This window comes from Anser cygnoides, chromosome 1 (assembly GCF_040182565.1).
Source record: "Anser cygnoides isolate HZ-2024a breed goose chromosome 1, Taihu_goose_T2T_genome, whole genome shotgun sequence".
NCBI classification, from domain to species: domain Eukaryota; kingdom Metazoa; phylum Chordata; class Aves; order Anseriformes; family Anatidae; genus Anser; species Anser cygnoides.
In genome coordinates, this window is record NC_089873.1 from 7376221 (window position 1) to 7400180 (window position 23960).

The 23960-nt window shown below is 49.4% G+C and overlaps 1 protein-coding gene across 8 annotated transcripts in view; it reads right to left on the minus strand.

The window, feature by feature from the left end:
- FRMD4A (FERM domain containing 4A) overlaps positions 1-23960 on the minus strand; it is a 362715-nt gene that overhangs the window by 34024 nt on the left and 304731 nt on the right. For all 8 annotated transcript variants that reach the window (XM_048062551.2, XM_048062552.2, XM_048062549.2 and 5 more), the window contains exons 9-13: positions 21706-21771; positions 21442-21499; positions 19564-19650; positions 4898-4974; positions 1382-1520 (exon numbers count right to left, since the gene is read on the minus strand). In XM_048062551.2, coding sequence (XP_047918508.1) covers positions 1382-1520; positions 4898-4974; positions 19564-19650; positions 21442-21499; positions 21706-21771 — 427 coding nt within the window. The remainder of the gene's footprint in view (positions 1-1381; positions 1521-4897; positions 4975-19563; positions 19651-21441; positions 21500-21705; positions 21772-23960) is intronic.

Here is a 23960-nt window from a genome sequence, read left to right on the forward strand (position 1 = left end):
CCAGAGGGGATGAATTGAACGGATCATTTAAAATTGATGGATCTATCAATCCTGACGGTGTCACGTCAAAGCTGAGGACAACAGGCTAAAACACCAGCTCCCTTAAGGAAAAGGCACAAAAATGTTTGTGTACCTTAACTTCAAAGGCTCAGCGTGACCGCTGGGATTATTGTGACAAAGCGCTCTGACATGGTCGCAGACGTGACAGATTGACAAACGAGGGCTGGTGGGTGGTGCTGTCTGTAGGGGTGTGAGAGAGGGGAGCTCGGATTGAAACACAATCTGCCAGCAACAAAAGAAGTCACTGAAGGGAAGTCCTGGGCATTTAAAAGATCCAGTATCTTACCAAAGAAATGGGAGGAGCAGGAATCTCCTTCTGTTTGTTGCTTGCTAGTGACCTAAATACCTTGCAGCTAGATCAGCAAATCCATCTGGCTAAAAGTTAAAAAAAAAAACACTAAACTTTTATTTGTGGGGTTGTTTTATTGAGAGCAACAGCTGGGCAAAACAGGGAGGGTGGTGCATTGCCCTGGTGGTGCTGGGTAGAAGTGGGGGACCAGAAACCCTTACTTGCTATCGGGTGAGTTTGCAATTTTGTCCGTGTTCATAAGCTGGTACCCACTCAATACAGCCTTCATCTGATCTGTGAAGTTTTACACCAGCAGGCTCATATGAAGAGGGACGTCTCCATGAGAAGTCTCTCATCTGTCTCTAAGTGATCTTAAAGTGATCAAAGCGATCTCCTGCTGCTCTGGGTATGCCTAAAATTACTGTTGATGAAAAGAATTAGAGGGAATACACACGCTCCTCTGGTTTCAAGGTGGTTTCTTTTGTGTGTTGAGCGGCCCTCCGTGTGGCACCACCTCAAGACAGTTCCTTGTAAGACCAGGCTGTCAGCAGCCTGCCCCCCCAGCTGCTGTGATGGAGAGACAGAAATAATACCCCTCCCCTCATTTTTAGGGAAAATAGGATAGTAAAAGGCAAGGGACAGCAAGAAGAACTCCAAGGTAGGTGTGTAGCCTGAAGCTGCTTTGCAATCACTCCTTGGAAGCTGCCCTAACTTTATGACAGAGTTCAAGAACCAAAAGACGTGTGGAAACCATCCAGACACGGACATGACCCCATCTGTGTGCAAACTTTGGCTTCCCCACTTTGACCACAGTTCAGTACAACTCTCCCTTCAAACCTCACTCCCATAGACGTGGATTCATCACAAATTCCCTCAAGCTGGCCAAAGTCAGCAGGTATTTTGAGTTATTTTGCCCTTCTTTGACCTCACGTCGAAAGGGACAGCAGCGAAGGAGCCAACTTGACCTTGCTGGGTGCTTGGGTGGTGAGAACGACTCACACAACGCACGCACTTCCTCACCAACATGCTTACCTTGCTTTGCTTTCTGTCCAGGTAGAACTGATGTTGACTAATGGCCATAGCCCAGATAGATTTTATCAGTGCCGGACAGGCGTACCACGTATGCACAGCAATGCCACTATGCCCAAAGGTCCTCCTGGTCACAGATGCCCTAGAGAGGAAAAAAGAATGAGCTGGGGTTACGCCACGGTTTCCTCAGATACGTTCTGCCACAGAAAACAACCCCAGATCTCACAGTAAAAGCAGAGAAAAATGCTTAGAGAGCAGAGGGAAATTGCTACTCAAATCAAGACAGCCTTTACTCTAGATGACTCCTCAAGTTAGAAAGCACCGGAGGTCTACCAGGAAAGATCATCCAGTTTGCCCAGTTTGAACTGGACTCCTGGGTTCAGCTGAGCTGACGCCAGCCATGGGAGTCACTGATGCCAAAGCTTGGGTGAATCCTGCGTGTCTCATCCCATGCTGAGACACTTGCGGCCAAGTCCTCACACCCTCTGCTGCCTCCAGATGGTGGATCTCAAATATCAGGATCCTGGTGACAACTAAAGAGCCCCAGGATCAGTGGCTGCTTTAGAGGATGCGGGAGAAGCTCTTCAGGTACCTCAATTTCCCCACTGGTAAACGGATGTAGCAGGACCTGCCGTGTGGTTTGGGACGTTGTGAGGCTCGGAGAGGGCTGCCTAGTGCCCTGGAGAGAAGAGTGCTACTCAGAGATTAGCCGACTGAATATAAAAACAGGAAAACCGAGAGCTGTTTCCTCTTTGGGACTCACGATTGTCCTCAAATATTAGCAAAAAAATACAGGTTAGGTTTCCCCCTGCTCTCACAGCTGTACAAAACTGCCTGATGATCCCTCCCCATCCCTCAAATCTAATCCCACCAGCAAATCCCCTGAATGAGAGCGCAGGCTAGGTCAGAAATTGGATGCTTTCGTTACGGGCTTTGATTCAGGAACACAGATTGGGAAAGGGAAGAAGGAAGGGGAGCAGGGGATGCTATGAAGGAGCTCCACAGCCAGCAGGCACTTTGTGCAGTGCAGACGTGGAGGTGACACTGCAGGAGCTCTACTGGGCAGTGCAAGGGTTGGTTGACTCTCTGCCCAGCGCTCTGAAGTCCTCAAGTCTGCTCAAACACTGGCTCCCCTCCTGCCACCTCTCCTCCAGCATGCCCGTGAGCTACCGAGCTGTTCGAAACCAGAGGTGAAGGTGGAGCGCAGGGAAGGCACGTGGGGAAAGGAAATGGTGACAGAGCCAAGAATGAAAGAAAAGCAAAACTATACAGAGAAATGGGAACTGCTGGCCAGGATCCGCTTGGGAAATGGGGGACAGCTCTCGTGTCAGGGACTTTGCAGCGTTGCAAAACGTGTTCCTGAACCAAACTGTGAAGCCACAAATCGGAGTGAAATTTCTCTGAGAAAGCAGGCCAATGCAAACAAAATCTGAGGCAACAGGGATCTCGTGTCTGTGGCTGAGCCCTTCCCGTGCCACCCTGCGCATCGTGAGAAAACTCCCCAGGGAGGCAGCAGGACGGAGGCTGGTGGTCCCGGTGAGGAGCGCGGGGCTGCCCCATCGCCATCGCTGGACGGGGAACGAGGGCTGTGCAGGGAGGTGCTCCTGGAGCCAAAGCTGGAGATGGGATTCAGCTCTGAACGCTCCGTGTTGATTTACGGGACACCAGCCTCTGCAGCATAGTGGTGTACGAGGTCCTGAAGCATTAAGGTGCTCAAACACGGGCCCGAGCCTTAATTCTAGTGCCATCCTATCCTCCTTTACGGGATAAGTAACCAAGATGAAGAGAGGTTAAAGGGTTTGCTCGGGACAGGAAGCCACGGGCAGGGGCAGGGCTCAGAAACATGCGTTGTGCTGCCCAGCCCTGGCCACAACCACGGAGCCGTGCTCGCTCTCCCGTGCCTGCGAGCGTGGCTTTGCTGACTCAGGCTCTGGTTTGGCTACAGGGAGAGGAATGCGGAGGGAGCACGGCGCTGGCCAGTCCTCCGCCTTGCAGGGTCCATCCCCCTTGGCCAGGAGGCTGCTACAACCTGAGCTGCGCTCCCACCACATCCCTGCGACGTGCCCGGTTGCTTTACAGCCAGACTACCCGTTGGACCCCATCGGTGGTGCTCTCAGGCTACAAAATTCAACCGTGTTGATTGCAGAGAGAAAGCAGCAGGCTGACAACAACCCACGCTGGACAGGGCTTTGTCTTCCCGGTGTTCATTCGGAGAAGCAGCACCAGTGGAATAAAAAGCAGCAGCTCTCCAGCGTCAGGAATTCCTATCCTCTGAACGCAAACGACACACGGCTGGAAAGAGAAGTTCCTCCGGGTGGTCACGTTTCACGCATGACACTGAGTCGCAGACATCATCACGACTCGAGCGTCCCGGAGCTATTTGCTTTCTCTTCCTTGCAATCTCTGCTTCCAGCAAGCTGCCAGCCTGGGCGTTTGGGGGCTTCTTGCAGCTGGCTGCTCGCAGCCCACATTTCTGATGCCTCGCCCGCCGATGAAGGTTTGGTGGGGGAAATGAACACCCCCCCCCCCCCCAGCTCCTGCTGCTGGAAGATCTCCCAGAATATTCTCAACGTCGGGAATTGGCTCTGCTAGATTTCATGCGACTATTTACATGCTTAATATTAAGCAGATGCTCCGAGGCTCCGCTGACCCGGAGCTGCAGCCTGGTACGAACTGCTCTGCTTGGTTTTCGCTTTGATAAAACGTACCTGGGGATACAGGCACCGCTGTGTCGGTGTGACCCTTCTCCTAGCAGGGCAAACGCGCACAGAGAAGCTGCATGCAAAATTTCCCCCATAAAAGCACAGGGATTAGTATACAGATAGGCACGGGAAACAGGTGAAACAGGATCACAGCTGACTGATCAGCAAAACACGCTGCCGCCAGCAGCCCATCAAATCAGTCCGGGGAAGGGAGCCGGTTTCTATAGGCTGAATTCACGTTTACTTTGCAATGGGGACACGGATTTTAGTGGGAAGAGCTTAGGGAGCAATGTACGGGCTGGGCAGTGCCTGCTGTAACCATCCACCAACGCAGATGAGCAAGGGGGGCCGGATGCAGGCAACAGATGCAGCACTGTGCCTTCAACTCACTCTCTCCCACGTTAAGTCTCTAAAATACGAAAAAAAAAACCAAACCACAAAACTCCTTGCTAAACAGACTGACGGGCTTTCATCCAGCCTGCCCCAGGTCCGGTGCCATTCCTGTCCGTTGAACTGCTGAATATTTATGTCCAAGGCAGCGTGCGAGTGCGAAACGGGGCGCCCGGCTCCCAGCGGGACGGGGACGGGGGGGGACGGGGACGGGGCAAAACGCAGCCCCGGGGCTCGCTCGGAGGGTGCCAAAGCGGAGGGAAGGGCAAAATCCCGCTAGGAGGGGAAAGGAGGGAGGCACACAACGGCAAAAGCAGCCAGCCGGCTCCAAAGCCCGAGAAAGAAGGAGCAGCCCCCGGCTCAAAGAGAGCCCGCCCCCCCCGCTCCAAGGAGAGCCCCGCACGGCTCGGCACGGCTCGGCTCTCACCTGCGCGGATCGTGCACCTCCACCGAGAACTTCTTCTCGCGGAAATAGAGGTTCTCCAGCTGCCTCCATTGGAAGATCTGCGGGGGAGAAGCAGGGGGTGAGGCTCCTCCTCGCAAGCCCTGCCCGCGCCCTGCCCTCCGCTCCCTCCCGGAGCCGCGCCGGGGGCTGCCCCGCTCCGCCCCGCTCCGCCCGGCCCGGCCCCCTTCCCCTTCCCCTTCCCCGCTCCCCGTTCCCTTTTCCCTTTCCCCGATCCCCTTCCCCGATCCCTTTTCCCCTTCCCCATCCCCGTTCCCCGCAGGGAGGCGGGGATGGAGCCACCTCCAGCTTGCCCGGCACGCTTTCTCTTCCCGTACGGTTTCCACCCGCAAAAAAAAAATAATAAAAAAGGACGGAAAGCCGGGATTCGGTGCCTTTTATTTTTAATATTTAATTTATATTTGATTTTTTTTTCTTCCCTTCGAGGGTGGGCAGCTGGGCTGCGTGTGGCTGATCCCACAGGGCACGGGCAGAGCAGACCTCGGGGGGGCGAAGGCAGCCTCCCTTTGTAGGGCAGATATTTGGGGTGCGGGTCGCTATCGGGGTGAGGGTCGCTATCGGGGTGCCGGGTCCCCAGCCCGGCTTTGACCCCAGCTGGCGTCGTCTCAAAGCACGATGCAGACAAAACCAACGGTGTGGTTAATAGGGAAACGGGGGCTCAGGCTGGGTGACGGACCCAAGCTCGGGCGGGGGGGAAAATTCAGCTCTCCCTGGTGCTCGCCCAGTGCCCGCAGCGCTGAGCAGGCGTGGGTAGGTGGCAGGGACCCCTGCCTGCCCTCCGCGTGAGCGTGCACCAGGTGCTGGGACGCCACAGAGGCCAAAACCCCAAACCCACACCTTGCCCCAATCCCACACCTTGCTCAGGGGTCCCTGCTCCCGAGCAGCCTCCCCCCCACCCGGGGCAGGAGGGAGGACAGCGAAGAAGCAGCGGGAATAAAAAGACCGCAAAATAAAACGACCGCTGCGGGCAGGTCCGCCGACCTCTCCGCATCTTTACCGAGGGGTTCCCCCGAACCTAAACGTCGCCTTCCAGGTTGTTTCTTGCACATCGCCTTCCCCTGTGCTGCCCCGAGCAAAGAGGGAGGCTCAGGGCCGGTTCCCTGCGCTAGGAGCAGAGCCAGCAGAGCTTTCCCTGATTTATACTCCCTCTGCCACTACAGGCAGCTTCTGTTGAGTTCCTGTCCGACCCCCAAGGAAGGAGCTGGCTCCTGCCACGCCAAGATAAGCTGCTTGCCAGTGTCAGCACTCCGGAGATAAGCAAACAGGAGGCGTGATTTGATTTGCACCGATTAAGCTTCTAGTGGAGGTGAGATCTAGAAAATAAAGCAAGCCACAGCGGGGACCCGAACGTTTTCTCTTCGCTAGGGGCACGAGCATTGAAAATAGTTGTGTTTGTAGGAGCTTCCAAGAGTTGTCTTTCTGTATTTTGCTTTTATTTTTTTTTTTTTTTTTTTTTTCTTTCTACAACTGGATGGAAGGGTGGGGGCTGTGACAGCCCAGCCATGCTACAGTTTCTGTGTCCCCCCCAGGGCACGCAGTTGCTCAGTGCCCCCGGGGTCGTTCCCGTGGTGGGAGGACGAGGGAGGAGGGGAGCCAAGAGGGACAGGGAGCTCGAAGGGCTGGGTTTTACGCCGTCCTCAGAGGGCTGATTGATTCCTCCCACGGAAAAATGAATCACTGCGTGAAAGCCACGATGACCGAACGGAGCACAGAAATACCTATTATCTTCCCCGCCGAGAGAGGACGGGCTTGGGGTGAAAGGGTTAAGCCGGGAACTGCGATCTGAATGTGAATTCTGTCTCCCCTACGAGCTTCAGCTGAGCTTCAGAGGCTCCAAAAGGCAGTTTGGGGCCCAAACTCCCGCTGACAACAGCAGGGGTCAAGCAGGAGACTGTGGCGTGGGCCTCCGAAACATCCCTCCGCGCGTCCAGATGCCCGTGCGTACCGCAGGGAGGGGGGAACGGGGCCTCGCTGCGCAGCATGCGGAGGGGACGTGTCCGGGAGGCGCTCAGACATGTGGAACCCATAAGCGGCTCAAACCCCGGCGGTTCACACCCCCCAGAAAATCTCCCCCTGTCCCTGCGTCCCCTGCTGTCATTCCGGCGTGGCGCAATGGGAACTGGAAACCTTTTTCCGAGCTGCCGGCAGCCACTCTCCTCGGATGCGCTGTGCGGGTAGACGAGGGGATTTCCTATCGCCACCCTCCTCCGTGCGGCTCTGCCCCCGTGCCCTAACCCTGTCCCGTTTCGGCCTCTAACAAACCTCCCGGTGCTCGGCTCCTTAGCTGCGGCTCCGTTTCCCTTCGATGATTAACTCCAACTGTCCAAACACCCACGGCCCCGGGGGAGCTGTCAGCTGGCCAAGCGCAGGCGCCCAGGGCCATTTCTCGTGCCCCAGGGTGCCCCACATGGCCCCGCCGCTGTCCCAGGGGGGAGCAGGACCCCTGTAGGGCCGGTGCCGTGTGTGCCAGCCCCACACAGATGTCTTGGATACCCAGCAGTGCCCAAAACGGCATTCAACACCTACATTTTGGGCACCGGAGCAGCTCCCCAGGTCACTGCACTTTTATATCTAGTTTCTCTGTTTTCCTTGGCAGGGTAGAGAAGGAGGCAAGCCTGGGCTCTTCGGATGGAAGGGGTGAACGTGACCCCGCAGCTTGAGTTTGGGTACTTTTTGCCACAGCACCACTCTCTCGGATGTGTATACGTGCATTTTACCGCTGCCATAACTGTGCTCTCCCTTTGCTGCCCAAATACCATTCTGCAGCCTCCCACTCCTTTTGCCCGTGTTGATCCGAGAGGTCTCACCCTTCCTCCACGGAAGGAATCCCATCTGCACAAACGTGACTACCCACAAGAAAGCACCCGCCTTCCCGTTAGTGGATCACAACCCCACAGGAGGAACAAGGCCTGATTTCTCCTCGTGGAAGCAAGCTGTTCCCTTCGCCGGTTGCCCGGCTTACGCACGGTTTCCAATTGATGCCGTTAATTCGGTGCCAGATGCACGAGGTGCCATTAGTGGGTCTTAAATGGAAGCGTAATTTTTACCCGTCAAGATCCTTTTACCACGCCGGTGCTCGCAACCTTCACTGGGGAATAAGAGCCGCAGCAGGGAGCTGGTCGTAATCTCAGCACAGTCTCGTGGAAATGCGGCGACAACGGATGCGTGCAGGTTTTGGAGAGCCAGTTTTGGGCTTAGTTTGAGCCAAAGCACCCAAGTTCATGGCAGATTTGCCTCTTCCCACACAGAAGGGGACTGGTTTTGTGACATTTGGCTGTCTTTGGTAGATTTTGGTAGATTTCGCCCTCGTGGGTGGGAAGAGCTCTATTGGCTTTCCTGGGGTTGTGTTAGGGGCGCGGGGACCCGAACGTTGAGATGGGAAACCGCAGGTCTGGGCTTCCTCAGACCAAAGGCACCTCGCAGCAGAGACAGGGACAGCATGGCCCCAACCACGCTGGAAATGAGGCTTAAGGAGAAAGTCCCTCGGTAACACAGCATGTCCCTGAGAGCACAGCTCCCCGGCCCTTTAGAAGCTGCTCTCGCTCGGAGCCTGCAGACAAGGGGCCAATTAGCGGGGCTTGCGGCGGGGCGAGCCTCTGTGATGTGGTAGTTTGCCCCCTGGGATCCCTTCTGAGGTCAGCAGCCCGCTTTGGATCGTGCAGCAGCGGGCAGCTTTCAGATGGGAACAATTTTTGGTAGTTGCCATCATTACAGGCTGCACATGAGCTCATTCAGTCCTCGCTAGATGCTTAAGGAAGTCTCCCCGAGACGGGCTTTTGAGCACAGCTGCACACAGGAGAATGGGAAAGGGGCTCCTAAAAGAGAAGAGAATTGCCCTTTTTCCCTCTTCCTCTGAGTCAGAGAGATTGCACGGGGGGCTCTGATTCATCCTGACAATACAACTGGAACCAGAGCTATCGCTTGATTTTGCAAGACTGCTTATCAACCTGCAAACATCCGAGGGGCAGCCCGGGGAATAATTGTTCCCTATCGGACCACGCGTGCTGTTTCAGATGCTCTGAGGGGGCTACGGTGGGGAAAGCAGTACCAGAATTTATTTTTTATTTTTTCAAAGCTGGCAGCTTAGAAAAGGAGCCGGGGAGGGACCCGAGCCCTCCACGGTGTGTTGTGGGGAATTCAGGTGCAAGCTACAGGAATATTCTGGTTGCCGAGCCCTTCCAAGAGGCCGGCAGGCTCGCCAGGCACCAGATGTTTGCGACTGGTTACAAAGAGCTGCAGTCAAAGCCCTTCAGACGCAAGCTCCTTTTGTGAGCGCGCTTGTGGTTTGCTAGCTGCTCCCTAATTAAGCTGAGCCTGGAGGAGAGGAGGCCCGGGGATCTGCATCCATTGCAGCCGTGTGAGCCTGAAGTGGGTTTTTACCACTTTTATTGACTGTGGGGCCGGCGCGGTGGAGTTTGCACACAGCAGGAGGTAGGGTCAGCGCGAGAGCATGTGAAGAATGCCAGAGGCTCCTGATAAAGGAGGGAAGGTGTTTTTCGAATGAGCAGAGGGGAGCGTTTCTGGCTTGGTCGCTCACGCCCTGGTGTGGGGAGCAGAGTTAATCAGTGCTAGACACTCTGCAGCTCGTGGCAGGGACAGGAGAGAGGATTTCTGAAAGGCAGCAAAGGTGGTTGGTGCCCAGTGCTCTCCGGATTCAGGTTCCTAAAGAAATATGCCCAAATACTCCCGCTTGGAGCAATTCTCAGGCTTCTCTGCCCCGCGGTGGGGCAGGGTCCCCGATGCTGTTTTCTGCCTGCTGCGCCCAGAAGAGCTGGATTTGACACTGAGCTGGGCAGTGTGCACTGGTAGACCTTGCGGGGACACAGTGGGAACCAGCAGTGAGGGGTGGTCAAACACTAGGGCCGTGAGTAACCTGACTTATGTGGGAAGCTGGCCCAAATTTGAGCAGGAGGCTGGGCCAGGGACCTCCAAAGGCCTCTTTGACCTGGATTTCTCTTTGTAAGCATCTAATGAATGACCTGCTGTGACTGCTGTTGGACTCACTGACCTACGTGGCATCTCCCAGTCCTTCAAGTCTTTCGGCTTCGTAGATGATTAATGCCTCGTTAAGCCACCCTATGCAGAAGGAGCAATCGTCCTTCTAAATGCACGGATCGCCGCCGTAGCACCTAGACTGGGCGCTCTGAGAACCTTCTAGGAAAGGCAGGGAAATAACGTGGCACGTTTCTTACAGCTCAGATGCAACCCTTTTACTCTCCTATGCTATGGGCAAGATCCAGCCCTGGAGGATATCCTGGTGCTAAAACTGGTACTAAACAATGAAACTGAACAATGAGAGTCTTTTCACACAGCTTGCTTGAGTAAAGCTCCAAACTCCCAAGTCTTTTTTTTTTTTTTCTTTTTTCATCCAGTTTAAAGACAAAGCAAACACAACAAAAAAAATTCCTCCTTGGAAATGTAATTCCTTCCTCCGAACAAACCAGCAAGCAAAATTCTAGGGTCTGAGTTATGCAGGAGGTCAGGGTGGAGGCTCTGAGCAGTCCCTTTCTGGCTTTAAGCTCTATGGCAATCACGGCTCCAGCAAAGTCAATGGCAGTTTTGTCCCAGTGATTTCAGCGGGGCCATGGTTTCCGGCCATGGATTTGTGTTCTGCCTCAAGCCAGTCCTGCTCCCATCAATCATACCTCTGTCAAACTAGCTAGGGTGAACGAGGAAGGGTTTGATCCAGGCCGAGCACCATCTCGGCTCAAACAAACAGGATCTTGTTTCGCTGGCAGATTTACCAAGAGATTTCCACGGGCTGTCACCTGTGAATTAGCATGACCCAGTGCTCAGGGTGCCCCCCGGGTCAGGAGATGAGGACGCTGTTGCACTGTAACTTAGCCCTCTCTCCTGCCATGCTTCCATTCATTCCTGTACTTCTATTAGTTTGGGGCATTTTTTTTTCTCTTTTCTGGAACAAAAAAATAAAAGGTTTCCTGTGTGGTTTGATGTGGGGAAACGACCCCACCAATGATCTTCCCAGAGGCTCGCTGTCCTCCCTTCCCCCAAGGAATGAGAGAGCGGTTTGGCTAAGCAGGACTTTTGGTGGTCTGTCAACAATCCCAGCTCACTATCTAATTACTTCTTCCCCTCAGGCTTTGGGACTTTTTTTTTTTTTTTTTTGGCCAAACAGGCAAACCGTTTCTGGTCCAACTTGAGATCCTTTTTGCTGCATGCTGTTCTCATGGGACCACACCACCCCAACAAACAATTCTGGCCTGACCAAGCAGAAATTGCATCTAGATCTATATAATCACCACTCCGTCTTCATTTCCATTATGGAGACAATTCCCTATTAAATTTCAAAGTGGTTTATTGGCTCGGAGTGACAGTAAAGCATCAGATCTCAGAGCGAAGAGCCGTTATTTGGACAAAGCATTATTTGCCTACATCATGTAACCTGATATTTGTGTCTATAACTGTATACAGACCGGGAGATCAGACTTTGATCTGATATCCGACCAAATCCACCTACAATGCGCATACATTTGGCAGACGCTGTTAGATGTTGCGTTGCTGTCACCATGCTGAGTGCATCTTGATCGATATGTTTATAGAGAACTTTTCTTATTGATTTTTATAAATTATTTTTCTCCTTTTTCTCCTCTGCGTGCACATCAAAGTGACTTTCTGCACTGAAGATCCCTCCTTTCTGACACAATGTTCTACGTATTGCATAAAGGATGCCCAAGCTATTGCCCATGAGTCAGCTATGGCTCACTCTCATGATTTATGCCACTCTCTCGCCTGAAGATCCCCTTGCCTTCTCTAGCAGCATGACTAAAGGGGATTGAACTAGATGATTGAGGACTAAGGGATTGGACTAGACGATCTTTCAAGGTCCCTTCCAATCCCTGACATTCTGTAAAGCACATCCACCTTGGAACCAAAACACAGGAACACCCACCCCATGCCCAGTCATGGGATGACGATGCACAAACCTACTAGATTGTGTGCCTGAAAATACACCTGTGATGCAGGGTGTCTGTATATAGGGCCCTACAACAGCAGCAATCCCATACGCATGGCAATGGGCTGCCATGCACGACCTTCTGAGCCTCCTGCCCAGCCACTCACTTCAAGATGCCTCGTATTTGCAGCCACTGAACTCCTGCCTGGCTTCACCTCGTGATAGAAATGTCCAGACCTTCGGAGCAGCAAGTCCTGGTGAACTGAGACAGCATTTGGGAAGGGTGGGGTACGTGGGGAGCCTGCTGCCACTTCAGAGCCGAGCACAAGTGCTTGAGGAAGCCTCGGTCTCGCTCCAGATCTCTGCCATAACTCCAGGATGCTGAGCTCCAATTTGTTCCACTTTGTGCTGTCAGAGTGATTTGTCTTTGCATCTTGTTGAAGCTCCTGCTGTGCGCTGCAGAATCATTTAGGACTTGGCGGCTGCTTTTATAGAGAATTACCCTTTAAGACCTGAATATGACACTTAGAGCAAGTGAATTTTACTTTGATGGGTACTCCTGTATTTAATGGCAGCCGTGGGATTGACTTGGCTGCAGCAGGGGACAGGACCTGATGCTGTAGCCTTTGTGAATGCGGATTCTTGCAGCAAACCCCGGGACTTTATGCCTGACAGTATCACCACGGTACACATACACCAAACCACCAAAATAGTGCTGGCTTGCTTGTAAGACAGCAGCGCCGCAGACTATGTGTTAGTGCTTACAAGCGTTATAGGTGATCACGGTACTTACCTACCTAGACAATGGAAACTGAGCATGACTGTTGTATGACCAGCTACAGCATTTTTAAAAGTCGCTTTACCTAGTCAGTCTCCTTAATTGTGGCTGCCTCCTTAATTGTCTGAGATCAGCCCTGTTTGGAAGAGACACTGAGCCAAACTTCTACTAGCTTATATGAGAAGAAGTGGTGCTTACGACCTATATGCACCCTGTAGTTAATTCATCCTGATTCAAACAAGACAAATTCCATGGAGCCAGCTCTGTCTTATTGCGAGCTGTGAAGCCCTTGTCTCACTCCACAAAGTTGTTGTGTGGGTTAATGATAGTTTCTTTCTCTGGCCACAGTGATTTATGCAGCCTGCACCCATACCCAGCTCCTACAGCTGTGCTGCTGATGCTGACTGTGGGCCAGATGGTGAACGGGATCGGGAACTGATCAAGGTTAAAAGTGGCTGCTCTTTTTTGGCTGGGTTACGCTGAGCTCTGATCACTTTGCTGGGGCAGTTTCCTTCTCTGGACTGGGATGGGATAGGAGAGCGGCGAAGGCCACTTAAGCCGGTACTGCTGCCAGAAGAAATGTTCACTAAATCACAGCCTAGTGCCATGCCCAGCCAAACCCCATGGAAATTCTCTGTCTTGGGGACAAAAACCTGATTTCCAGCCCAGTGGGCTCTGATCTGATTTATTCATCTCCCAGTGCTCTTGGCAATTTTTTGGGACAGTGGGGTGCAGTGGCAAGGCTGAGGGAGGTGCTGAGGTGGAGGCAGAAAGCAAAAAGGAGAAAAGCCTGGTGCTGGGTGGCGGGCACTCCAACCTGAAGCAAGCAGCCTCAAAAAAGGTGCTACAGAGGCCACGGTCCCCTGCATAACAGCAATGGAAAAAGCCATTTCAGCAGGAAAAGGTCTTAAACTGTGGCTGCTCTTTGGTGGTCACAGGTCTGGGTCTTAGATTTTGATACACAAGGAAATGGGGTGAGCAACCTCCTCCACGAGAAGGAACAGCAGGGTGAGAAACCTCACTTTATGTACGTCTCACTCCTCCAGTGCACCACATTTCCAAGCACTAAACCAAGACTGAATTACTGCCCTATAAAATGAGCTGAACCTGCCATGACCTGAAGACTGGTTCAGTTTACAGCCAAGTCCATAATCCAAAAAGCACGAAGGATCAGCAAAGGGAAGAGAAATGAAAATGTTGAGCAGAAGGAGCCAGCAGGTAGTCCTTAACAGTCAGCTAATCACGGTGAATAATTTATTACAGCAATGCCACTGAGACTCCACTAGCTTTTAAACCAGCATTTCCTGGAAATGTTTTCTGTCCCTCTTGCATCACTTGTAAATTTTAAATATTTCATCCCTGTCTGCTATGCAAAGATGTTTGCAAATGTCTTAGGAAATGATGCTGTTCCAAGAAGAGCCCAATTAGCCACGAGGACAATACGCTGCGTCTGACCTCAGCTGATTGTGGATGTGTTACCAGCCTTTTCTGAATACACCCCGTGGCATGCCAGTGAGAGGAGTGCTACACATGCTCCATGCCTCTGACAACAGAAACCAACTTGCTGCCAAATCAAACACCCTCCTTGAGCGTGAGGGTTTGTAACACCTCTCAAAATCCTGTCTGCATATTACCAATTCAGCATTTTACCTCTGGATTGAGGGGTCTCCTATACCCAATTTCAGTCTTACCGTTAACCCTTCTGTGCTCTTTATCTTTAATGTATCACGTGGCAAGGAGTTATGCAAGTGAATCGGGCTCCCTTTAACTTATTTGAAATTCACGTTTCTTTTGCCTCTTTTACTGTTCTGATGGTCTTCTACGATCAGCCAAGATAGGGACCAATTTGTCAGCTTCATCCCCAGCATTCATTAGTTTCTATAAATTTCACATCAAGCCCTACTCTCTGTTTTTTTAAGTTACTGGTCTGTCATTCCTTCACCACAGGAAGCACAAGTTTAACCACTCCATCAATGAAATTACTGACTTGACAGTGCTTCATTATGCCCTAAAGCAGAGAGGATCGCTATTTGTTCTGCAATAAAAAGGCTCTTAATTAGGCTGTTGCTCCTCCTGTGTAAATATCTCATTTTGCCTCTGGAACTGGGAAAGTTCACTCTATCTCTTGCTGTTTGGAAAAGGCCAAGTGACATCACACAGCAATCTTTCACTTTCTGGACAAAATTAATGCGCTGATTATTTTGTTCCTGCTGGTGACGAGCAGGTGATTTGTCTCTAATCAGACACGTAGAGCCACTGATTTTACCTGTGCTTTGTATTGCTTGGCAGGATGGGTCCAGCTCAGCTCTTCTTTTCACATGTGTAAATCAAGCTGTTACTGTTGTTTTGGATTTACAACAAATACTACATATTAAATTCTTCTGTAATGAGAGTCCATAGTTTTGTGGTAAAGTATTTTCACAGCATGTTTCATTTGATCTCAGAGAAAGGATAACGCGGGGAAGAAATGGCAGGAATGGATGTTTGGCTGTCACAGGGGAAATTTTTGTCAAGCTACATCTGAATTTTGGGATACCCCACATTTTATCTTGTTTCCAAAACTATTCTTTTTGGATTCTCTTCAGTCAACCAGAGAATGAGAACACTGATAATGTTCATGAGCCTGAGAAAATGGCTCACCCTAAGTTTCTTAGCCACTAGCTTTCCGTGAAAGAAAATCGGATAACACCAAATAGTGGTATATGTTTCAGAGCAACCAAACCGTACCAGGCTCTCTTTAAGGTCATTTTATTTTTGGTGGTAAGTTAAACAATTCATGTGTCTGTTTGTCGGCCATATGGAAGTCCTTTGGCTGACTTTGTTAATCATTCATTCTTCAGCTTAGAGTTAATTGTTTGCTAACTGTTAAGCTTGTGTGCATTGAAAGATGCCTTTGGGCTCTTAGGGCAGTGCGAATATCCCCCTAGAACAACAGAGACGTGCCTAGTGCTACTGCAACTGCTTGAACATGCAGATCTCACAGCTACAGGCTACACCGCTGCTGCTTCATGCACGGGTCTCTCAGGATGGAGTGTAGTTGCGTTCCTACCTGCTGGTTAAAATGAACAAACCCCATACGTGGACAACATAGCCACAGAGAGGCTTATTCTTTCTGAAGACCTGGCTTATTCTTTCTGAAGACCTGGCTCCAAAGAATTTGCTTTGGTTTATCATGAATTTTGGAAGGTGCTGACCCAAGATGGTGGGTCTCGAGCCCGGCAGGATAGTGACTCCTTTGTGATGTGCTTTTTCAAGGCACACCAGGACTTGAAGGGCCCTTCCCCTTCACAAGGAAGAGTTTGTAGAAGCTACGTCTTCACCAATATAGAGGGAGATGGATTCTATCCATCCCAGAAGCCGTGCACCACTGCTACAAAAACGACCCAAGTTCTGCAAGCCACTAGTGAACTTCCAGCATGCCTCGACATCCTGGAGGACATGCAGGACACCATCTAGCAGGACATTCTCAAGCAGGGCAGAAGCCATCTTTCCACTTGATATTCTCTTCTTTTTCAGCTGTGGTGATGAATTTTGTAATGTGTACTCAAATGAGACCGAAACTTTTGCATTTATTTAGTGCCTAAGAATGAACTGCTGTCTGATCATAACAGATATGGACCAAATCTGTGTTTGAGCAGGGAACATTTCAGAGGCAGCCTTTGGCAGGGCTTACTGAGCCTGTGAGCTAGCCCCTGAACATACAGGAGAAAACCAGAAGGGAGAACAACATGCCTCAAAGTGATGGCTTTGGTTAGCTTTGGGGCTTCCACAGAATGAGGCAGGAGGGAACACAAAAATAGAAGCACAGAGTCACATTAGGCCCTGCAGCCCAGCACAAGCTGCATTCCAGTTTAATAGCCCTGCATTCCTGTCTGAACCACCTCAAACTGGGTGCCAGATACCCATCTCAGCTGCGCCCCCAGTAATGCTGGAGGACTTCTGCCTCTACTGCCAGCAAGATCAGGTTCTGGCCCAACGTCAGCCTCATTTCTCCTCTCTGGACTCATCCAACTCGCTGACAAACCTAGTTAGCTTTCTGGAGACACGTGGCTGATTTAATTCAGCAATTTAATAAAAACATGGTTTTGACTGCCTGCTAATGGGATCGCCCGAGATAGGCTCAGCTGCTTAGTGTGGGTTACAGTTTTACTTGCAAACACAATAAGCATGGAAATCTATCTAGGATGACATCACAGGAAAACATTACCATCTCCCTTATAAGACAAGCAAGGTTTTTGTATGCATTTAATATATATGTCTTGCTTTCAGCTGGTTTCTCGCTACAATTTTCTGCTTGTGTTTCTTCCAGGGAGACTTATTTTTCCGCTGCATTTTTGCAGTTTGTTTCTGGTGTTGGCAATGTGCGGGGATGAAATGATAAATATCAGAAAAGACATAATCTACTCCCTCCTCCCCTCTAATTTTACCTTGCAGAAAAGTTCATCAAAGCTTGCCCCTCCCCTTTGCACAGCGGAGACTTGAACCAGCCCATTCTGTGAAATGAACCAGATCCTATGGTAGGCTCCCAGATACCAGGGTTATCAAGTGCAATTTTACAATTTAATTACCAGAGAATTAAACACTGCGCTTCACTGAGGCAGTTGGGTTGCTCTTGCCAGAGGGTTTTACCATCTGTGTGGGGTAAGAAGTCTTTTATACTTGGTCTACCAAGGGTAAAAGCACATAACAGCGAAATTTTGAAGCCTCAGCCACTCTGTACATGTCCTGTCCCCGATTTAGGGTGTGCATTTTGGAATATCCCTACCAACAGATGGGGATTGAGAGCATCATCATCATGGTCATCTAGGCTGCCTTTTCACTGCTGTTGTCTCCAGATTGTGGCAATGAACAAATTCGAGCCTGGAAATTCCTATTCTCCCCTCCCACCCAACCTTCCCTCCCACATTTGTGACCACTTCTGCTAAGCTGCAGAAATTCTCAGCGGTTTACACACAAGGCGGCGTTACTGTTTGTAGTTTTCTGGATTTCAAACATAATTTGCTGAGAAAAAAAGTATCTGAAAACCCTAGTTTTTAGGATTATGCTTGGAGAAAAAGGGTGGGAGATGCCTACAGTCTTTCTGATTCTAGAGGCAATGTGAGAGCTAGAGGTAGGTTAGGGGGGACACAGAGGGGCCAGCCAAGATGCTTTCAAGCTCTAAATCCAGTGCTACAGATCAGATCACCACGTGAAGCCGAGAAAAAAGTAGAGAAGCCAAGAAAGGAGATTTGACTCTTCAGGTGGAAATGGCTGTCTTATCTCATGAAGTCGGCGTACCTAGCCTCCTTTCTTCTTTCTTCCAGTGCTCTCCCCTAACCCTCTCATCCCATCAGGGCTGATAAAAAATGCTATAGCTTCTGAATGGTTGGGTCCTGCCATGGCAAGGCACTGTTTTCCTCCAAAGAAATGTTTCTGTCACTAAGACTGACCTCTGAAGGCGTGTCTTAAGGACGTCTTCCCTAGGGGGTTGGCACTGTTGGAGATGTGTGGGTGCAAACACCTAGTCTAGGCATGTTTTATCACGTGTGAGTACGACTTGCCCTGCAGGTAATGATTGATCCCAAACAGATATGTCTTTTAGAGCACAGATGCTCTTTCCTCCGCTCATCCTCATTCACTCCTTCAGTGAGTAAAAAGCCCTGTGAATATCCTTCAGTGAATAAAAGGCTAATCAAAGAGCCTACCACCTCCTGCTGCCTCCTTAGCAGTTATTTTTTCTACCAGACCCTTGCTTTTAGTTTATTCTAACAGAAGATGCTATCCTTGAGGACCAGGCAATGTATAACTTGTATGTGATTAGAGGAGGTAAAAGAAAGGGAAGGGGACACCTTGGCACAGAGATGACGCAAGGATAAATGCAATGTGTTAATTCAGCATTTTCGTCTCCAGAAGAGCTGCCTAGTTGCCCCGAATCTTCCTGTTCTGAACAGTTGCCTGCAAGCAAGCCTCACACCTTGTCTCCCGACATCTCCACAGGTTTTCAATACAATGAATACTATTGCTAATACACTGTGCATACCAGCCTGCGGGGTATGGGCTCAGAGATGAGCTTTTTTGGTACTAGACTGCATCCTATGTAGCGATATCAGAATGCATGGGTCTGCCTGGTTGGGTGAACTCAGGAGATCAAAACCATTCTCCTCCCAAATGAACTTGGTAGCTGGATTTCTCAAAAGCAGCTTGGTAGGACTGAGACAAACCCTGATTTTCAGACGCATTGAAAGTCTCACTAAAAATAGCAACAAAGAGACCGGAACAGCCAGTCATCAATGACTAAGCACTAGTTTTACGAACAGATCTTCACGTGCTATGCCTCGATTTGTGAACTGTCTCAAAGTAAAGTTCCTAAACAAATCAGATACCGGACAGAAACGTTTTAATGCATTTTCTTTAGGCATGTGATGAAAGTCTTCTTGCCCTATTAGCTTGACATTAACTCTTCAGCTGGTAAAATTGTTGCTTGTCAAATGTAATGCTACTCTGGGGAGAACCATGTGATCTTTTCTTTTTGTAATACATGGAAGAAGCTTTCCTGTCTCATCTTCCCTCTCCCCCTCTCAGACTATTTATGGCTTGACAACAGACTATTAGGAGGTGCTTAGGTCAGCTAAGCACCTTCAGTCCCACCACAGTTACCGGGTTGAAAGGTCTGCAGCACCACCTGAGAGCATCAGTCCTACTGTTCCCATTTATGTCTTATGAACCATGCTATAAAGAAGGATACGGCACAAGATTAAATGTCCCCCCATACCACAGCGTTTAATAAGTGAAAAGCTCCGTTTGTCCATTGATTCTCTGCAGATATTCAAAGTTTGGGAGAAACTTAACATCCTTCAAAATCACAAGAATCAATGCCAGCACTTGCCATACATCACACCCTCAATTCAAGCTATAACATGAGAGGCAAGCCCAGACCTTAACAGAAAAGTAAACACTTACCTTTCTTGGTTTCACTTTGTCATGGTAGTCATATTGAAAAATTCCTTTGTAGCTAAGTCCTAACCACCAAGGAATCCCCTGCTTGTCCTGAAAGAAAAAAATAGAGCTAAATTGAATGGGAAGAGGAAATGCTGGAGATTTCCTGGGTTGTTTTTCAAGGTAAATATTTGTTTCTAAGCAATGTCCTTGAATGTCATGGGTGCCATTAAATGGCCCTGGCTGAATTACCTCAAGTCGCAAAGCTCCTCGGTGTTAAAGAGAGATCTTTTTCACTTGCAGCTATGACATCTAAAACCATTTAGAATGCATCACCTGCGATCAAGTTACTCAAAATGCTGCCAGGGGAGGTTTGGTATTAGTCCCTTGTGCAGTGGTACATCCTCTTTCTCTGCCCTGTAAATTATTCAGTCCAAACACTCAGAGATCGGAGAGGAAGGAAAGAGAATCAGCCAGCTGACTTGAATTATGTGGAGGGATTTTAGCATTAATCTTGAAAATGAAGCAGTAATGGGATCTGAGAGCTACCAAGTGATAAGGTCTGACAGGCTTGGACCCAACTGCTTTGTGTCTGAGTGTGCAATAAAATGGCCTTGTGGAGTAATGGCTGATATCTGATACTAGCCCCTTAGCAATTTACTGAACTGGAGTCCTCAATGAAATTACATCTGTTCTGTTAATGTGATAAAGAAAGGCAGGGTAAAACCCAGCTAAACCAAAACCCCCACATCAAGCAGAAGCAAAACCTATTACGTGCAATATTTGTTGCCTCACTGATGCTCACTGGCATTTACTGATCACGGAGAGTTCACTGGAAGAGCTCTCAAGAGTTTGCAGGCTTGGACACGCAGCCCAATCCATCCGATCTTGCTTGGTCTGGAGTAGTCCAACAGATGCAGAGGCTGTTGGAGTGATCCTAGCCTCTGGTAAAAGATGAGGCTAATGTGTTTCGCAAAATTCCTTGCACATTAGCAGGAACAGACCAGGAAAGCACATCTCCCTGAGACAGGTACTGTCAGATATTTGTGTTTTTATGGTAGCCCGTGTGTGGGAGATGTATGCAAAACCATATGATCTGTGCAGAGAGATAATGATGAAACACGTCAAAACTTCAGGGATGATAAATGGGGGAATACGCTGTGGGGGGTGTGGATCTAGCTTTCTCTATATGCTTATTGATTTCTCTGCTTAAGCAAAATAATAACCCTACACAGCTGGTCAGGTAGGGAACCAGTGATAATAGTATGAGACTGGAAGATTTGGTGGTAAATCACTAAACAAATGAAATAAGGAATTTCAGGAATACCTGCATGAAATTCACACAGTTAGAAGTAGAGAATGGTTTTGTGGGTGGAGGTGTGGAACATGTCATCCTTAGAACACAGTCTAGTGCTTTGGCATTAAAAAAATGTACTATAACTGTATCCATCTACCTACATCTCAAGTGGAGGGAGCTGGTGTCTGCAGATTATTGCTGGCCCTAGTTAGTTGCTCTTGGGTGTGCAGGTTAGGAAAAATCTGACCTCGTGGAACTATGAAAAGGAGTAAAACACTGAGTCTGCCAGCAAAGTGGCTGCTGGTCCCTTTGGTGCTGGCTCACTGGCATCACCAGAGCTTGCTGCTGCCTGTGAGCTGAACATCTCTAGCACAACAGAAAGACTGTGAGAGTTTTATCTTGAAGAACAGGATTTTCCTCTTGGGAGCTATATTTACCAAACATTCGCTACTCAGTTGAAATAAGTTTATCCTACTACAGGAAGTGAAACAAGACTTTAGCAATAGCGTATTGTACTCTGAAAGCAGGATGGTTATTTGCACCTCTCCCCCTTCCTCTCCGAAGTCAGTTTAATTCAATAAATAAACCTCATTTGTAGCACGTACCTTTACTGCGTAATAATGCACTCCATATGTTGGGAGGGATTCTACAATGCTCATGTAACTGCAAAACAACACATAAGAGAATAACGTGTCTGAGAAGCTGAGAGAATGATCTGAAAAGAAGTGCTTAAATAAGAAGTATATAACTACTTAAAAAATAAAGCATTAGATGAGATGGGAGGCATAGTCACATATTGGTTTTACAGGCCAGTGTATATATTTCCTGATAAAACAAAGGTCACCACAAGTCACTTTTATTTCACTTACTTTACAATTGCTTGACCTCTTGTCTGACCGTTTAGTTTCTTGTAATGTTCAATGACTCGGTCCTCACTGGAAGAGAAGAAATTAGAAATTATATTTGATGGCAGTGTCATGACTAAGAAGCATGCCCAAAGGTGAAGAGGTATTTCTGTTAACACAGCTACCAACTGAAGGAATCGAAAGATGCCAAGCAAAACTGCTAGATGATGGAACCTGATGTCACTCAGGGAAAACAAGGGGGACTCACAGACTGAGAATAAAACTGGGTTGCTAAGCATTCGTTTTCTGGAAGAACTTTTTTTACTCACAACATCCGTATCTATTTGTACAGACTTTCCCCTCTCCACGTTACTCTCCTCATCTACAGATGGTGCCTACAATATTGCAGAGCATGGCAAACAGATGTTTGCTTCTCAAGCTTAGCTTTACCCTAGCTGGTGCCACTTCCTTCCGAGCCCACCAAGTTCTCTTAGTGAGCAAAGCTTTCTGGAATTGGTGGCCACTAACAGCCCTAAGCTTCACAGATTAATCCTCACTGCAACAGCACAAAACCGTGTACAGGAGCACTAGTGCACTAGTGGAAGTACTCTTGGAGCCATCTCCCTCAGCAAGGAGTTAAATTCCCAACGTACACGGAGGCAACGTCTGTGGCAGGGAATGTGTCCAAGCCACTCAAAGTTGGGTCCCTTCACTGTTTAAGTATTGATGTGCCGTTGCATATTTTTGGTTATATTAACTTGCATTCCCTCAGGCAACGCTTGGCCATGTGCTGGCAGTTAGCATGGGCCAGGGCCCATTCCCAGTGCTGCTTTGGAGACTAAGAGAGTTTCATGGTATAGAAGGAGGGTGTTCTGTGCCAGTGGAGAACAGTTCTACGTGTTTTGATAAATGCATACACTCACCTCTACACAGTAGAGATGCAACACCCAAGAGCAGGTCAGCATGACCCAGATGACAGAGGCATCTCTATGCTCACCTCTAAGGAATCTCATTCCTGTTCTCTGGTGAATGAGCACAGAACCAGAGCGATTTGATGCTTTCAGTCATGTGTCAGCAAGGTCACGGCATGGCAAAGCATAAGCCAAGGTTCTCCTTTCAAAGGTTCATGGTTCTCTCATTCGATTTTAATAGCATTCTGCTTGATCTGCAGCCATGCAACTCATCACAGCCTACAGGCTTGGTACTTTCAGGCTGCTCTGACTTTGTTTTTTATTTCCAGCAATGTAATGCCCACAGGACCAGCTCTGCTCATTGGCATGGCAGAATGCCCAAGTCCTCATTTCTAAACCCAATCTCTTGCTCCTCATCTTGTAACTCCAAGAACAAGGAGTCTGCTGAGTCTCCCAGAGGCACATTACAAAACTTACTAGGGCAAGAGGAAGGAAACCTGAACTGCCTATATGTCACCTTTCTGCTCTCCCCACCTGGCACTGCACGAGCTTCCAGTGGCACCAGGTGGCTAGCTAATGCCATCATGCCGCGTGTGGTTTGGGCCATCGTGAACGAGCATTGCTCCCTCCCTGCATTTTCTAGGTCTAGATGGACCCTTAAGGGCAACCACATGGTTGTCCAAGACGTGGTAATCCTTCCCCAGGCAGAACTGAAGCTGTTTTTGCTGTTAGAATCTCCGCTAGAAAGATGCTCCCCTGAGCCCAGACACCAGCCATAATGCCCTCAGCGATGTCAGAGGCAGAGGCCACGCAGCGCCTGCTGTGACTTCACGCGCAGGATGCTCAGTTCTGTGATGGCACAGGGAGGACGTTGTGCCCTGCGACACGACATGATGCTCTGTGCACAGATGGCATGGGAGCTGAGGACTGAGAGTCTGTCCCTGGTAATGCAGGGGAGAAGGCAGAGGAACAGAAACTCCAGTGTAGACAGCACAGGATGATTCAGAGCAGACCCTCAGAATAATTTTAATGCTTAGAAAATATCCGTAAGGAAATTCAGCAGCTATGAAACCATATCCAGCCCACTGATCCGAGCAAGTTCCACAGATGTTATGGGCGTGCACATGAAGGCAGAGCCCAGCTCTCCTGCTACGATTATCATAAACAGGATTACTTTTGGAGAAGTAACTGAATTACATGAGTGTTCAGTACTGGAAGATCTCCAAACCCCATCATTTTTAATAAAAAAGATGGACAGAGAGGGCTTACAGCCCTTTGAAATTACCTCTTAAACCCACAATTACATGTGGATGCAATTCCTCTCTGTCTCAGACAGGAACAAACCAGGAGTGACTTCTCAGAAACCAG